Raw genomic sequence first — 17496 nt, 5'->3', positions numbered from 1 at the left:
GTGCGTGTTGGCGGACGGCAAGCGGCATGGCTCCCGGCGTGGAGCTGGGTTTCGCGGCGGCGGCGGAGGGCCCGGGCGGTGCCTGGCGGCTGCACAGCACCTACTTCCCCAGCAAGGTCGGGGGGCGGCCGGCGTGGCTGGGCGAGGCCGGGCTGCCGGGCCCCGCCGCTCTGCGCTGCGGCCGCTGCCAGCAGCCCTGCGCCTTCCTGCTCCAGCTGTACGCGCCGCTGCCCGGCCGCGCCGACGCCTTCCACCGCACCCTCTTCGTGTTCGCCTGCCGCGGCGCCTCCTGCTACGGCCTGGCGGGCCCGGGCGGGCCCTTCCGCGGTGAGGCGCGGGGGCGCGGGGAGGGACGGGGCGAGGGCCCCGGCCGCCGCCCCGCTGACCGGCGCGTCTCCCCGCAGTGTTCCGGAGCCAGCTGCCGCGGCGGAACGACACGTACCCCGAGGAGCCGCCCCCCGAGGAGCCGCCCCCGGGCCCGGCCCCCGCGCCCCCGCGGCGCCTGGGCAGCGGCGCCGCGCTGTGCCGCGTCTGCGGCTGCCTCGGGCCGCGCTGCTGCGGGCGCTGCCGCCGCGCCGCCTACTGCGGGCCCGAGCACCAGGCGCTGGACTGGCGGCGCGGGCACCGCCGCTCCTGCGGGCAGCACGCCGCCGGAGGTGGGTCCGCGCACACCGCCATCGGGGGCCTCTGCAACGGGAACTGACACCCGTGCCAGCCGTGGTTAATACTGCCCCGAGCTGCCGCGCCGCAGCTCCCGAGCTCTTAAATGCTGCTGCTAGCACTGTTTGGTCTGCCTTCCACGCCACTTGGATTTACAGAGGTTCAAAGCAACAGGACGCCTGTTGCAGTTTTCTACTGTCCTTAACATAACAGTGTTTCTTACCTTCAGGTCAGGTCTAGCAGTGATGTAAATCTTTCTTGCTCATGCAATGCCTCTGCTATGCAATATGCTGTGTAGCTTTTGGGGAGAAGGACGTGAAATACGAGATGATGTTGTGAAGTGGTGTCTGTCTTCTGTTTTCTAGATGACTTGGCAAATGCAATTCCAGAGCATAACGAATTCCTTTTTCCGGAATATGAAATTTTGATAGAACCTGAGGAACCAGAATTTCCTGCTGACACCACTGATGATGAACAAGGAGATGGAGATACATCAAAGGACGCAAAAGAACAAGAGGAACTTGGAACTGCAGGCACTGCAGGTCAGAAATAACATGCTGCCTGTAATTCTTCCTGGTTATGCCTGTTATCACATCTTTAAAATATCAAACACTGTGATTTTTAAGTGTTCCTTGTAAACTTCTGGTGAAAAAAGGCTAAATGTGCAGTCATTTGCAATGCTAGTTTGTTGTGGACATCCCATAATGTAAGTTGCTTTTCTGGAAGAGATTTACTAAGCTCTGACCCCAGGAGCTGTTGAAGCAGCTGTTGCTGCAGATAGCTCGGAGTTACACTGTGTCCCTGTGTGCTTCCAATAGGTCAGGAACATCTCAAGTGAGGACAGGACTGAGCACCTTGCTGCTGGATGCTGCTGAAATCAGCACATTGTTAGATTGTCTTGGCTTGACTTAGTCCAATTTGTCTTACTTTATGGAAAATAAAATTTTCTTCTCTATGCTAGCAGAGAACTGGTTTGAGGATATTTTAACTCTTGCGGTGCAGTTGAAGTGCAGGCTCCTTCCTCCCTGCTCCTCCTAAATTCACAGTGGGTTTGCTGCAACCACATTGTCTTTGAAGACACCCAGGGTGGAGAGTTTGTGGTGGTGCCAGGGAAGGATGCTGGGTTCCTGGTGGTCCCTTGCTGTGGTCCAAAGCTGTCTCAAGAGTGTTTAGTGGCCCCAGTTGACGTGGCTGTTGGAGTGTAACAGATACACTCTTCAGTGCTAAAAACTGAAGCCTGGCACATGAGCAGCATGCAGGCCTTTTTCAAATGTGGTGTCCTGAAAGTTCTGTAGTCTCAGTGATATCTGCTGGGAGCCATAAACTTCAGCAGATTAACTCCGTCCCTTTCCAGTATTCAATACTGGCATCTATGTTTAAAATGCAGCTAAAACTAGTAAACGGACCTGTGTGTGACCAAATCTTAACGTGCCATGAAAATAAAAAAAATCTTAGATCTATGCCAGGAATCACTTATGAAGCAAAATAAATGTACACGTGCTAATACTGTTTTTAATTTTTAGTGTCTTGTATGAGCCTGTAAGTTTTACTGTTCTTTTTTCTTGCTTAGATCAAGCATTTCAGTCCTTAGATGAAGAGGCATTGGAAGCAATGGCAAAACACGAGACTGCAGAAGAAAAGATCTTCCAAATGTTTAAAAAACGAGTAGCTGCTGAGCCAGAGCAGGTCAGAAGATGGCGCAGCCTTTGAAAGTAGTGGTTCTGACACAGCATCCTGCTGCACATGCAGCCTTTTGTACTAGTTAGAAACAGGGATGCCTCCTCATCCTCTACACACCTAACCCACACCCTCTCATCTTCCTTATGTGCTGAACTTAATTTGTGCCCAAGTAAGAGTTTGGCACCTGCTCAGCCACCTTAAACAGCTGCTGGTCAGGATCAGGTGGCACAAGGGTGCTGAATCTCCCCCAGTGTGGAAGGAGCCACCATCCTGAGACATGGTTCAAACCAAAGGACATGGGGAACCACTGCACTGTTCCCCAGCCTGCAGCCCTGCTAGAACAAAAACTGCAGAGAAGAGCTCTGTCAGTGTCACCAGCTGCATTGGGGGGTGGCTTGGCTCTTTTAAAGGTTGAAGGATGGCTTTAAAATTTCTGCTATTTAAAACAGAAATCTTTCCCCCATGCTATTTCTTACTGCAAAAGGCTAAAAAGCTACATTGTCAAACAAAACCATGGTCCCTGGTTTCATTCAGAGAAGACACAGTCCTTCATCCATCAAAGTGGTGGAGAAGAAATTCTCTCCATGTTTTGCCTGGTAGCTGAGGGGTTAAGGTGCACACTCAGAAAGTAGGAGACTTTGAGTCTGTTCCCTTCTCTGCCTTAGGTATGTGCCTCACCCTCTCTGATCATCTCTCTACTGACTGATCTGTCCCAGTGTCCTTTTGCTGATCATGTGTGATTTGCTAATAACTGAAAAACAAAGGATATGAAAATACCTTCTGGAACATTAGGCTAGTCTGCTTGTATTTAGCTGCAGAACTGCAGACAGAAAGATCTGAATGGCATTCCTAACAGTGTGCAGGTCTGTGTGCTAATTCTCCAGCTGCTCTTCTCAAGACTGTAACATACACAACCTTGCATTTCTGAAGCCCTTGGTTAGAGAATTACAAATGATCCCCTGGATCACTGAAAAAATATGGTATGAATACTTGCATGATTCACATAGTTAAGAAAATTTATATAAGCAACCTGTCTTATTTAGAATGCTGCATTTGCAAATTATATTTTGCCATGGTTGTTAAAGAACTGACCTTTTTCTGCTCTATCTACAGCTTTGTGTCACTAAACACCTATTTTATAGCAAGATGAAAGGATAGTCACAAGAACTTAAATTTCTGCTGTGTTTCAGATTATTAGATACTGCAGAGGAGGAGAAGGTCCACTCTGGGTGTCAGGTGAAAATAGGCCTGAAGAAAAAGATATCCCAAATTGTGTGTGTGGTGCCAAAAGGATATTTGAATTCCAGGTATGTAAGCTTATGTAAAAATAATACAGGTAATGTATTTCCGACTCAGGATCTAATTGTTGGCTTGTAATTTGAGCAAGAAGGTTGAAGTTGCAACAAACTAACTACACTAAATGATTGTACAGAGCCTTTATTTACTCTTATAAGAAGTGCTCTTTCAATTCATTGTGTGCATTATAAGTAAGTTTGGCTGGAAGCATTCAGCTGTAGAACTTTGAATGCTAGAGGTGTATGTATGATGAACACACTTATGTCATGGACAGGCAAAAAAGTTACTAATGGAATTTCAAATGGTGGGAGGCACACAAATCGGGCAAGTCTTATAAGGCCAAATAAAACTTACCTAGAACTCCAAATTTGGTTTATTTGAGCTGCCATATACATAGTAGCTTCAGTTGGGATTTTTGTGTAAGAGAATATAAATTCTTACACCAAATACAGGACTGTTCTTCAGGAGAAATGGGGAGAGGGGAGAAGTCTGTGGCCTGCCTCTAAACCTTTTGGTTTTCCTTGAAGATTATGCCACAGCTCCTGAATCACCTTCAGGTTGACAGCCTTGGAGAGAGCATTGACTGGGGAACGCTGGTGGTGTACACTTGTGCTGACAGCTGCGGCGGGGAGAGTGAATACCTGGAAGAGTTCATTTGGAAACAAGACTACTCCATGAGCTGTACTTTATGAAGCTGAGTCATCCAAATGGAATACTTGATTTGTTTCACTGCATCTCTGCACTGTGCAAACAGATAGTTGAAGTCACTGATAACAGTGCATCTTGAAACAGTGATAGAACTGCTGTAACTAGACCTTGACAGCCTCTCTTGTGCTCCAGAGGAGCTTTTACTTCAACCTGGTAATGAAGCCAGATGCATTTGTTCAGAAAGCTTTATTTCAAATCTCATTTCTGGAAGTTTATTAAATAAAGATGAAAAACTTTTGGATTGGTGAAATTATCTTTTATTGGTAATGGAACTTCAAAAACTTAGAAGATTGTAGTCTGTCGGATTTTCATCAGGCTACTCAAAAATTCACATTCATTCAAAGAAAAGCAGACTCCTGTAAACCCACTCCAGTGCTTATGTTGAAGAGCTGTACAGGAGTCAGCTAAAATAAAGCTATATAACCTTTTGCTGTGCAATTTAAACTACTTCCCTTTCTCAGCAGGTACATAAACCCAAATTGGGAGTTTGTCCCATGTTCTGGCTGAGTGGTTGAGGTAAAATGCACAAAAATTAAGTGTGTTATCTGACTTTAAACTATTAGCCCCATGCAGTAGTTTAACTCAGATACCTGGTGCAGAAGCACTTTAAACAAAGTCAGCCCTAGCAGAACACATTTGTCTGTTACACACTGCCTGTAGCAGCAGATTTTCAGGCTGAATTCTACCTGCAGTCTGCCATCATTGGTGAAGTTTAAAAATAAGTGTCCTCTGCAGGGATTCTCCCATTGTATGACTGCAAATAGCTGAGGCAAGAGAATAGTGAAACCATAATGCTGAACTTTACTGTGGTCGTTGCTGAACTAGTCCTATGGCTATGGCAGTATCTGCAGAAAAGGCTTTTTTGTGTGTTTCCCTGCAGAATTGACTTCAGTTTCATATTCCCTTCCCCTGCTCCAACCATTCATGGCTCCTTACCTGTGACTCTGTGGGGCCCACTGTGGGGTTTTTGAAATCATTTAGGCATTGAAAGTACTCAAATAAGCAGGCAGAGAATGCTGTACCTGGAAGTGGTTTTGTTATCACAGGACTTAATTTCTAGCAGGGTAGTTGGAAGCCCTGCTCTGTGTTGTGAAAGTGCAAACTGTCTCAAGTCACTGTAGTACAGCTCGACTGATTGTGCTGAAAACTGTCCTATGGTTTCTTGGGGCTTCAAGCTTTCTGAAGAGTTGAAGAGTTTTGCACATAAGTTGGTAATAGTTCAGGCCCTGCAAAAGCATGGACAGCCACACAATTATATCCCAGAGCTCTCAGGAGCATTCCTGAGCTCACAGCACAGAGTGGCACAGCACTGAAGGCAACACAGTGCTTGAGCATATCCTGCACAGCTGCATTAATAACAGCATCTTTCTGGTAAGAGCCATGAAAACAGTCATCAGAACACCTGGAGAGACATTGGTGTAGAGAGAAGACTGAAGATTAAGGTCACTCAGGATGTGCAAATGGAGTAGTATCAAAGCCAGCCAAAACTTAATTTTGTCTGGAATGAAACACCAACTTAGAAATGAGACCATTGCTTACATTTGGGTTACTTTCAGATAAAAACTGTTTGAAATAACGTGTAAGTCATAGAGAGGTTATTATTCCTAGAAATTTCCTGAAGGAAAAAAGAAGTTTATTTTTAGCTCTGAGCCCATTAGGCTTCAAGCATCGTTCAGAAGGAAGATTATGTATGTGCTGACTCCAGTTGGAAGGGCTTTGACATTTTACAGGAACACTAATATAGTGAGGCTCTCACAGCTGGTAAAATACAAAGGTAGTAATTTAAAGAAATTCTAGAAGCTGAGCAGGGATCTATTGTTTTAGTCAAGTGCAGCTATTTAAGACTTGCCTGTATCCCATCTGTTGAACATAAGGCAACACATACTCAAACACAAGCTTCTTTAACCAGTTGTCTCTTTTGCTTTAACATGTTGGAAATATTCAAGGTAGACATTGCCAGGGGTGTGACTGCTGGTAAGCAAGCCAGAGCACTGCTAAGATTCTCTCAAAACAACATGTCACTTATAGCAGTGTATCTGCTATTAAAAAATCTATTAAATAAAAAAAGTAATTCAATGTATTTCATTCTACCAGCTGGGTAATTTTAAAATTTATTAAGACAGTTCCCATAGTTGTATAAACAGGGTTTATTGTACACGTGAAGTTGAAGAAGGAAAGAGAAGAAAGGTATATATTATATATATATGTACAGTGAGCCATTTTAATTAATAAATTTATCCTATCTTGCTTAATACTGGAAAGAGGGAATGTGTCTGGCACCAAAGAAATTTAAAATTGAAAAAATTTAAAAGCTAAAGTTCTGAAAATTATAAAAACCATGGTCTTATGGAAGGAACTTAAAACATATATACATGGCAATTAAAGTGGTTTATACACTGAGTGACAGTTGCGTTTGTCTTTAAACCAACTTACAGATTTTTCTATTAATAGAACTGGCATTAAAACTATTTAAAAGCTAGAATATAAATAAAAGTTGGAGGGGCTGTTCCAGCAACAGCCCAGTAAAGCAACTCACAGTAACTCAGTAGACATATTCAAGAAAACAGTTCCCCTTGAGCATCAGGGAAGTAGGCACTAACTGGGAAATAGTCCAAGTCCTGGTGTTGCAGTTGCACTGGAAGTCCATTTCTTGTTACTGCTGTGCCATACACAATACCTTTTAAAATATACCCCTGATTTCTCTGAAATGTGTAGAAACTGTTACGTTGTCTTTCTGAATCCCTTTAAAATAGGATAGATGTTTTCAAAAGCTTCATAGATTTCTGCTCGTACTTTAGCACCTGGAAAAAGAGAAGGGATTCAATTAGTTTGTACCTTTTGCCAAATACTTAATTTTAGCTTTTAGAATGTGTATGTGAATGCAACTCTATATAAAACCTACATGTATCCATAAATCCCCATTTTTACAATCCTTTTTAACACATTTCATAGAGAGCTTACATTACCAGCCTTCTCTGTTTAATCTGACAGCTGCTAAAACTTTCACTAGCATCTCTGCCACGATGCTATGTTGCAAATGGAATTTTCATATACATGATTTCCACAAGAGACCCAACAACAAAGCACAGCCCTGTAGGATGTTTGTGCAGAAAGGCCTAACTGGTGCAGCTTGTTTTGAGAGTGTGAGTATCAGGGGGAGGAAGGTCTGGCAGTGGAGACCACTGCAGAGAACTGCATTTCCCCACACTGCAGGGATGTGATCCTTCTTTCGTCTGTGGGTCTTGCGGGTTTCTTCTTCCTAGTAAGACACAGCATGAGAAAAAATGGAGGGAGTAGGTTGAGCACCTGAGGTTGAGGATGTCCTAGAGCTCAAGTATCTCCCCTTCTTTGGCTGCTGTATCATGGATCATGGCAGCAGCCTGATCAAGCTGCCAAAGAAAAGCTAGCTCAAAGTCACATGCTCAGCCACAGAAACATTCTTTCAGATTTTGCCAGAAAGATCTTACATTCTTACAGCTTTTTGGGCACCTGCACACCTGACTAGGGTTCATGATGATTGCTCCTTTGATCTAGCCAAATGTGCTGCTGCTTTGTGCATTCCCGTCTGTTAAGGAACATGGCGCAGGTATCTGTGTGTGCAGTGGCAGTGCTGAGCTGCAGGTTGAGCTCTGGGTGAAGCACACCCAGGCAAGAGGCCTGAACTGCTGAATCTTTGCATAACAAAGCCTGGTGCTGAGCCCTCAAGAAAACCTGGTCTGACTCTGTGAGTGGAGTGTGTGGGAGTCAAGCAGGACACCTGCTGGATTTGCTGAAGCTGCCCACTCCAAACAGGCTCTGGTCCTGCTGCAGCTGGTGTGGCTCTGACTGCCAGGGTGGCTGCTGGATGGCTGCACAGGGAAGTTGCCTTAACATTCCATCCATGGAATACTCTATTAAATCTCCTTTCTCAGTACTGTCATCTCTAAAGGAAAAGTACCTGGCAGCTTACGTACCCCTGTCCTCTGTCATACAGTCTAAATCTCACCTCTTGGAGTAAGATACTGTCTTCACTTACCAGTTAAAACCACTTTTCCAGAAACAAAAATAAGCAGAACAATTCTTGGCTTAATCATTCTGTAGATTAAGCCAGGAAACAATTCCGGCTCGTAGCTGAAAGAGAGAGAGAGTATTTAAATGTGCTTGCAGACTCATGTTCCACCCCATATTCTGGGCCCAGTCCAGACTGGCAGAGCAGATGTAGACTTCCCTGAAACTTGGGGAGGGTAGCAATGTGAACCTGTCGAAACCAAATTTTGACAGGTTCACATTGGGCAGCCTCAGTTACACCTGAGGCAGTGCAGAGATGGGAACAAATATGCAGGTTTCCCTGTGGTGCAAGGGAATAATCTAAACAGGTGTCACCTTCTAAGATAGTATGCAACAAGAATGAAACATAAGCAAGCCTTTTTTTACCTGCTGAACTGCTGGTGTGTGAGTACCAATCCTTCCAGTCTGATGGGAAATTTCACGTCACAGCTGCCCACCATATTCTGAATTTTAAAATCCAAAAATTTTGCAGGAAAACCCAGTTTCTGAACAACTCTTGCATACTTCCTTGCAGCCAGTCTGGATTGCTCCTCACTGAAGTGAGAAAAGGATATCTGTATTACCTCCTCAGGTAAGTATTACTTCAAGCAAACAGCATTAAACCACAAATACCTAACTGGGGAAAAAGTCTGTGTAGAGGGAGAGGGGAGTTCACAGGCAAAATTTTTACATCCAAAATTAACAACTAGCACTGACTGATTTTCATGCTAATTTTGGTAATAGGCTCCTGGACACCATTAGTGTTGCAATCACTGTTCATGACACAAACCAGTAAATTATAAATCCATACCTTTTACATTTTTAAAATAATGATCAGAGTCCCTCTAATGGGACTGTTACTTAAGATTAAGCACTTAAGATTAGATTGTTACCTAAGATTTCACTGTAGAACAATTTTGAACTTCTACTGCTAGAAAATACGGATTTCTATAAAAATCTGTCAACTGGCAAAATCTTCTGTTTGATTCAGCCCAGGCATTCAAACATGGGTTTAATACAACTGCACAGCCTTACCCACTGTTGCAGAATTCAGTTTGCTTCAGGTCTGTAAACAGCGGAGAATCTGTTGCCCATGTGGAGTAAGACAACTTGAATTTCAAGTGTCACTAGGCAGAGAAAATGTTCCCCTGTACAGATCTATTCATTCATCTCTGCTCATTAGTTTATTCCTTCTGGATTCCTAGCAGACTTCTTTGGAGCAGAATTTCCCTCCTGCCCACCAGAGTTAAGCTTATGTTTAGCTTTCAGTTCTTGTCCTTCAATGGTCACATTAAGAACAGATCAGACTACAGGAACTAGAGATTTGGAGCTCTTGTCCTGTGATGAATGAAGCTATTCAAATATAAAATTCTTCTCTCACCATCCTTACAATTCAAGCAGTTCCAATGCATAGTTGCTGATTTTTTTAATTATTAGAAAAAGTAAGTAACTGCAAGGCCAAAAAATGAATATAATAACCTCTGCAAACCAGTTTATGAGACTGAATGAAATGCTTCAGAACTAGAACTACCATTTCCCCACAAATTAGGAAGTCTCTTCAATCATAAAGAGGCATTTTCTGTAGAAATGTGTATAATCTGAGGTAACTGTGAAGCAACATTAGTTGTACCTGTACAACTTTGATGTGTCTATATAAACAAGCATCATGGTACAAAAGAAAAGACAGCCTGAGTTAGTTTGCTCATAATGCCTAAACATACCTTTTTGCTCCTGTGCACACCATTTTTCCAGAGCTGAATATCAGTGCAGTAGTACGTGGTTCTCTTATTCTCATAATAACAGCAGCAAAACGCTGAAGTGTGAGCATTGAGACTGTTAGTGACATACTGCTGTCATCATTATATTAAAACCAAATCTGCATCATCTAAGTTGCACTGCAGTGCAAGGAAAACTAAGGTCAAACATACTTACAGATCACTCAAAGTTTACTTGAAATGCTTAAACTCTAAGTACCTTCAAGCACATACTCAGAAAGGTAGAGCCAGGCAGGAAGGATATTTACCACTGTAAACATTTCTATCTCTCATTACTATATATATATATATATATATATATATATATATATACCTATGTATGTAACATATAAATAACACTAACATTTGCATCAGAGCAATAGAAACAATTTTTAAAAATTCCTCCATATGTGTTGGAATTTTATCTTGTAAGTAGGATGGAAGATATCCAAAAAAATAGATTACAGTGTTACAATACCAGCAAACAGAACAGCTGGAGATCAAAGTCCTGTGTAAACAGAAGTCACCTCAGCTACCACTGTGGGACACAGCAGCCTCATTAGCTCCAGCTTTTCATTCTCAGTAAGCATTTTCTAAATATTCTTAAATTCTTTGAAGCAAGAGATACTGGAAACTGAGGTGGGCACACACACACACACACACAAACTCCTGTTTGTTAAATATAACTTGGAACAGCTCACCCTGCAGTCCCATGAATTGTTCTGCTGACACAACCAAGGCGGTAGCGTGGGTTACCCAACAGCACATTTGTCAAAATATGACTTAAATAATACAGCCAAGCAACATCTTTCTTTGATAGATGAATCTACTGACTAAATGTCAGGAGTGTGTTACATAACCCTTCTATCTCTCTGCCATGGAAAACAGTGTTTGATATTGATTATTCTAGCCTACAAATTTTACACAGCCACCTACCCCCTACATTAGGAGTTAGCAAGGCATGCTCACATTTTTGCTGCGCTCATACCTTACTCACAATTATGTAACAGCATCACTGGTATAAACTTACAGTAAGAGTCATTTATCAAATATGCCTGCATGTGTGCTTTAACCTTTAAGAGCAGAGTTCAGGTCAACTGCAGCAAAATACTAAATGCTAAAACAAGAAAAACACACACACCCCAGGAAAACTGAAGCCTTCCCAAGACAAGCCAATTCAACTATGCAACATCTAAACTTTTATTAGTGTCCAGCTACTGTTGTTGCAAAGATAACATATTCAAGAGGAGCCACCCAAAAGAAACATGAAGCAACATTATTTTTTTGATTTAATGCTCCAGGTCCTTTGCTGTTGTTCAGATTTCCCAAGCTAAAAAGATGCTTCTTATTTAGAACCCTACTAGTATTAAGAAGCAGCAGGCAACTTTGAAGTCAGTATGTAAAAAAATCATTTTAATTGGTTTTGTTTTGATCCATTTTAATGTTCCACCAAGTTAGCCATCAGAAGCAATGAGATGGCAGAAGTACTGGAGAAGAACATGAGAGAACATGAGAGAACAGAGGGGAGTGAGACTATGAAAAATAAGTGAATGCCCTGTGACTGTAAGAATTCCAGAGGAGCAGCTAGATGGAGGAAACCACAGCTCTGGCAGAAGTCCAGGACTTTAACACTTTTTTCTTTTCTACTTGTTGGGAGATAGGGAAAAAGATTTCATCATCAGACATTTCACAGCAATAAGCAAAAGGAGCTCACTGAGCACTACAAACAAATATGCCCATTTGAACAGCAGCAGAGGCCACCTCCACCACAAAAAGCTTGGTCAGTGTACTACACTCTTGATTAGGTTTTTTTCTAAATCTAACAACTTACAACCTGGTGCACATCACAGCTACCTCAGCATAAAAACGCTTTTTACTAATTTGAATGTCCTAAGTTTATTAAGATTACCCTTTTAACCACAGTGTAAAACTGCAAATATAGCAGGTAGGTTTTTCAGTCTATTGCAGCAGCCTGCAGCCACAACCTGTGCCTTTAATTTATCCGTTATAGGATGAATTCTTAATACATTTCTCTTACCTTAGGATTATATTCAGCATTTCGGGCACGAAGTGCAATAGTTTTCAGGTCAAGTTTGCAACCAAGATTCACTGTGGACACAATATTCCTAAAGACAGATCAGAGAAATATATTTTAAAAAAACAATAAGGAATTAATGTGTCTTCCTCATTTTTAACCAAGCCTAATCAATTTTTTTTCAATTACTTTGTTTCTCCAAGCAAGTTTGAATGACATCTTTCCTAACACGAGCACTGAGCAGTGTTTTGGCTCAGGAATGTCCTTTTGTAGGGCAGAAGCTCCTAAGGCATAATTGCTGATTCCTCCTATCTCTCAGCTATTATAAAAAGTGTCCCATGAGAAGAACCTCTATTTCAGTTTGGGAGGAAAAATTACTGATGCTGAGAGCCCTCACCACAATCATGGAAGCTGCTGGAAACAGGAGAAAATGAGACAGTACCATCTGAAATTTTCCTTGCTATGCCCTTCAAGAAAGAGGGTGCAAAACTAAGTGGGAATGACCCAGGAGGTAAATGCATTGCCAGGAGATGGAATAGCAGGTCTCTAGATAGTTTTAAAAAGTTACTAGATAAACAATTTTGTTTTCTGGGAAAACCCTGAAATATAAAGGTCCTCAGTGAGGGAAAAAAAAAGTCATAAAAATATGAGAAACTACTCTTTCAATTCATGGTATCAACCATTTCCCCTTGTCCCAGCCAAAAATTTCTGAAGTAGTCTCTTTAAAACTGAAGTTCACTGAAAATTCTTCCAGACCTAGTTCTAGGGTTCTTCCAACTAGTTCTAGGGTTTTTTACCTTCTCACAAACTCAGAGTTAGGCAAGCATTGGGAAAGGAAACATCTTGAACTCCTAAACTGCAAGGAGTTAAAAATTATGACGGTGTTAAATGAAGACCTATAACCCTCCACTGGTATGCTCCCAAGATGTACCGTTGACAAATCACTAAGAAACTGTTTATATTACTAAGTGGTTTAGTAATGAAGCTAAGCTAAAAATAAAGTAAAAATTACTCATATTGCTACAGGAGACTCATAAATTCTCAGGACCTCCCTTCCCACCAAAATGCAGTACCTAATTCCTGATGTGACTTTGGCCCTAAGTCTTTCTTTAAAGGGCTATCTGAGACAGGACATGATGCACTGACACAGGGGCACTCACTGTAGTTGTGGCACTATGCCAGAGCTCTCTGACGCCGGTGTCGCAGGAGTTATTGGAGTCATTGGAGTCATTGGAGAGGAGTACAGAGGTGTGGTTCCTGGTAAGGGGGCTGTGGTAAGAGTCTGTGAATGGAAGAGCTGGGGGGTTTGACCAGATGTTCCCTGTGTGGCTTGCTGTGACGTGGATTGCTGTGCTGCTTGCTGCTGCTGCTGCTGCCGCTGCTGCTCCTCCAGGATGGACAGACTGTTGGTGCTCTGGACAGGCTGCGGCGTCAGTCCTGTGCCATACGGCATCATCGGGCTGAAAATGGGAATTCCTGGCGTCATTGCACCCTGCACAAGAAAACATGGCATGAAAACCACAGATCATGGTGACTCCATTTTGTTTTTAAGAGACAAAGTTTTTGGGAGGAGTCAAAAATAAATCTGTTAGCTGAGTTGCTCATATCAAACCTGAAGCATATAGTACTAAATAATTAAAATCAGCAAATCCTTGGAAATGCAGATGTTCTACAGAATAAAGTACTACCCAAAGGAATTTAGGGAACATGACATACTTCTCACACTACCTTGCAAGCATGTCTCATCTCTGACCCACAATTTAACTTGAAATTGTCTGAACACCAACTGTGCTCACTGTACTCACTGCATTCATAGCCCAGTAACAATCCATTATGTGCACAGTTTAAGGAGCAACCACCAAAATTAAATTAATCTTTCCAAGTTGTCAGTCATGTTTCAACTTAAGAGGAATCCCATCAAGAAATCCCACATATATTCCACGTATGAGAAACCACATGTTTCTTATACTTGTGAATATAGACATCAATGGTTTCAAAATTCTGCTTTGTACTAGTATTATTCAATCCCTAGCAGAATTTTTCAGATCTGCAAACAAAAAAGTGTGAAGCTAGATGCAAGAAAGAGAAAGCACTTTCACAAAGGAAATTCAGATCATAGTTACTTTCTAAATAATTTGTTTTTACCTGAGGGGAGGCTAAGCCTTGAGCGTAGGGTGGCAAACTGTTGTTCTGATCCATGATTCCAGTTATTTCTTTGGTGAGGCCAGAAGTATTTCCCTCAATTAATTTAAATAAACTTCAAATCCTGGAGGTTTTTTAACCGTTTAAAACATTCCAGCGAAGCAGCTTTTAAAGCCAAGCTGAAAGTGTTAGGAAAACATCAGCTTCAGAGAAATATGAGTCTACGACACCAACCAAAGCCTGGAAAGAAAAAAAGGAATATCCTGAGAATAATATCTAAACACAAACCCGAAAGCAAGCCTATCAGCTGCTGACTCAGATAAGAGACACCCACGTACAAATACATATAAGAACATTCACGCGTACGCACACACGCATGCACAATCCATAAAAATAACCTTTTTCAGGCACACTCCACAGAAACTTTGCAGCATGATTCTGCTGAAGTCCCTGGCAGGTCACCTGACTTACATGGGCAGGCCTCTGTCCAACCAAACCCTCCTGCACAAACAGCTCAAGCTGCTGATGCTCCTTCTACGCCAAGCTTCCTTTAGCTGCAAAAGCACTGATTTTTTTAAAGAATTTAATTCCCTTGGCTACTAATTGACGCTGCTTGTAAGTCTCTTCCTGGCCATTTTAAGGCTTGGGCTTTCACAAATTACTTTTTTTCTTCTATGAGAAAAGCATCGCAGCTCAAATCACAGCTAGGGAAACCTCTTCCATCCAATTCCATAAAACAAAGCACTAACAGATTTCAAACTGTAATGATATGCATTTCATGAGGAAAAAAGAAATATATGAAAACCAATTTCAAGTGCACAAGTGAAACATGCAATGATTTTCTCTCATTTTTTAACTACACTTCTGTTGCTGTGTTATGGAAATAAACAACAGAAGTGGAGAATTTAAATGTTATGGTACCAATGATGTAAAATATTACCCATTAATTTCTAAGTTTCTTAATTATTGCTAAGAAATACTCAAGGTCATTATTAGGCCAGAGGTAAGCTACCTGAAAATCTGAAGACAGTCTATTCAGCCTCTCTTTTTTTTAAGATATGAGAGCTTAGAACTACAATAGTATTTACACTGTAGCTAGAAATGCCTGCTTTTTTCCACCCATGACCATAAGTCATTATCATCTTTACCTTCACCAAAAGTATCGAGCAGAGCACCCAGGTTTTACAATGTGGGTACATTAGAGGCCTAGACATAATCCTGGAAGAAACAAAGTCAACTCCTCGACAGCCCAGCTATTTAGTAAGGAGGCTGGATACCAGGCATGCCAAAACCTGCACGCAGGGCACCGACTACGCAGAGCTCCCTCTTCTACCCACTTAACGCGGCTTGCTCGGATCTCCACTACAAACGCCGGGCGCCGTTTCGGTCCAGGGAACAGAGTCCAGCAGCCGGAGCCAGCCCGGAGGAGGCCCCGACCCACCCGAGGCCCCTTTCGGGCTCGCCCCCCGCCACACGGCAGCGCTCGGCGTGCGGCCACAGCCCGCCCGCGCCCCCGGCCCTGCTCGCTGCCCGCCCACAGCGGCCCCGGCCCGCGCAGCCCCCGCCCGCCCTCGCAGGGTCCCGCCGCTGCCCGCGCCCATCCCGCGCCCGCCGCCCCCTGCCCGCGGCGGCGGAGAGAAAGGCGGCCGCCGCCTCCGCGCCACGGGAGTCCCTCCCCGCTCCCCCGGCCGCGGCTCAGGCCGCCCCGGAGTGCGGAGCGAGCCCGGCCCGCGCACCATCCCCGCCCTCCAGGCCCGGCCTGCCCCGCACCATCGCGCCCCAGCGGCCCGGCCACGGGCAGGGGCGAGCGGCGGCCGCGGGGGAGCGGCGGGCACTCGGTACCTGGCGCTCGTTCCGCTCCCGCCGCGCTCCGCGCCCGCCGGAGCCCGGCCGCGCCCCGCCCCCGCGCCACCGGCGCGCCCGGCGCGTCACTTCCCGCCGCCAGCGGGACAGGAGCCTTCGCGGGGAGGAACCTTCGGAAATCCAATAAGGGCAAGTGCTGGGTCCTGCATCTGCACCGGCGTGACCATATGCACCAGCACAGGCTGGGGCCGGCCCGCTGGGAGGCAGCTCTGTGGAGAAGGGCTCCTGGTGCAAACAGGCTGTCCATGAGCCAGCAGTGCCCTTGTGGCCAAGAAGGCCAGTGCTATCCTGGAAGAATTAGGAAGAGCATTGCCAGCAGGTCAATCCTGCCCCTCTACTCAGCCCTGCTGAGGCACATCTGAAGTGCTGTGTCCTGTTCTGGGCTCCTCAGGACAGGAGAGACATGGAGCTCCTGGAGCAGATGCAGCAGAGGACTACAGAGACAATTAAGGGTTTGGAGCATCCACTTATGAGGAAAGGCTGAGGCCTGTTCAGCCTTGAGAAGGGATGACTGAAAGGGAGCCTCATAAATGTGAATAAATATCTAAAGGGTGGTTGTGAAGAGGAGTCATCCAGGCTCATCTTGGTGGTGCCAAGCAATAGGACAAGAGGCAATGGGCAGATACTGATGCACAGGAAGTTCCACCTGGATATGAGGAAGAACTTCTTTACTGTGCAGGTGATCGAGCACTGGAACAGATTGTCCTGAGAGGTTGTGGAGTCTCCCTCACTAGAGATGTTCAAGAACCATCTGGACACAACCCTCTGCCGGTACTCTAGGATGGCCCTGCTTGAGCAGAAAGGTTGCCCCAGATGACCCCCTGTGGTCCATTCCAGATCCTGTTAATCTGTGGGGGTCCCTGGCAGTGCACCAGCCCCTCACAGAAGCTGTGGTTCCTCACACTGAAGCTGTACAGAGTTCCACACTGCTGTGCTGCAGATCTCGCTGCTGTGTCTGCACAGTGCCCATGGAGGCTGCAGCCTCCACGGCCGTGTTCCCGAGCAGGGTCCCGCCGCTGCAACACACTTCTCAGGAGCACCACGTGTCTCCTGTGTCTCACTGTACCCGCCCTGTACTCCCCTAGTGCCTCTTCGAGCTTCTATCCCAGCCCTTCCCACTTGTTTCCACTTGTGCCACAGTGCCTGGCACCACACCCCGTGGCCCACCTCGAGGACCTGGTGAGACCCCATCTGGAGTACTGTGTCCAGCTCATGAAAGGCCTGGACCTGTTGGAACAAGTCCAGAGGAGCCACCAAGATGCTTAGAGGAGCACAAGGAAAGGCTGAGATAATTTTGATTATTCAGCCTAGATAAGAGAAGGCTTCAGGGTG

General features: G+C 44.6%; 2 protein-coding genes across 2 annotated transcripts; one reads left to right on the top strand and one right to left on the bottom strand.

The window, feature by feature from the left end:
* The first annotated feature begins 1 nt into the window (after window position 1).
* PDCD2 (programmed cell death 2) lies at window positions 2–4594 on the top strand. The gene is made up of 6 exons (XM_058019882.1): window positions 2–327; window positions 405–656; window positions 1026–1202; window positions 2231–2346; window positions 3531–3647; window positions 4164–4594. The coding sequence occupies exons 1-6, from the start codon at window positions 27–29 to the stop codon at window positions 4326–4328; spliced, it is 1128 nt and encodes a 375-aa protein (XP_057875865.1). The 5' UTR covers window positions 2–26; the 3' UTR covers window positions 4329–4594.
* Window positions 4263–16203, bottom strand: TBP (TATA-box binding protein). Its single transcript, XM_058019883.1, has 8 exons — window positions 16144–16203; window positions 14305–14541; window positions 13320–13651; window positions 12163–12250; window positions 10092–10183; window positions 8758–8925; window positions 8360–8454; window positions 4263–7145 (listed from the first exon to the last, which is right to left on the bottom strand). The coding sequence occupies exons 2-8, from the start codon at window positions 14356–14358 to the stop codon at window positions 7066–7068; spliced, it is 909 nt and encodes a 302-aa protein (XP_057875866.1). The 5' UTR covers window positions 14359–14541; window positions 16144–16203; the 3' UTR covers window positions 4263–7065.
* Window positions 16204–17496: the final 1293 nt, after the last annotated feature.

The sequence above is a fragment of the Melospiza georgiana genome, chromosome 3, assembly GCF_028018845.1.
Source record: "Melospiza georgiana isolate bMelGeo1 chromosome 3, bMelGeo1.pri, whole genome shotgun sequence".
Lineage (NCBI taxonomy): Eukaryota > Metazoa > Chordata > Aves > Passeriformes > Passerellidae > Melospiza > Melospiza georgiana.
This window is presented reverse-complemented; position numbering and strand designations above follow the sequence as displayed.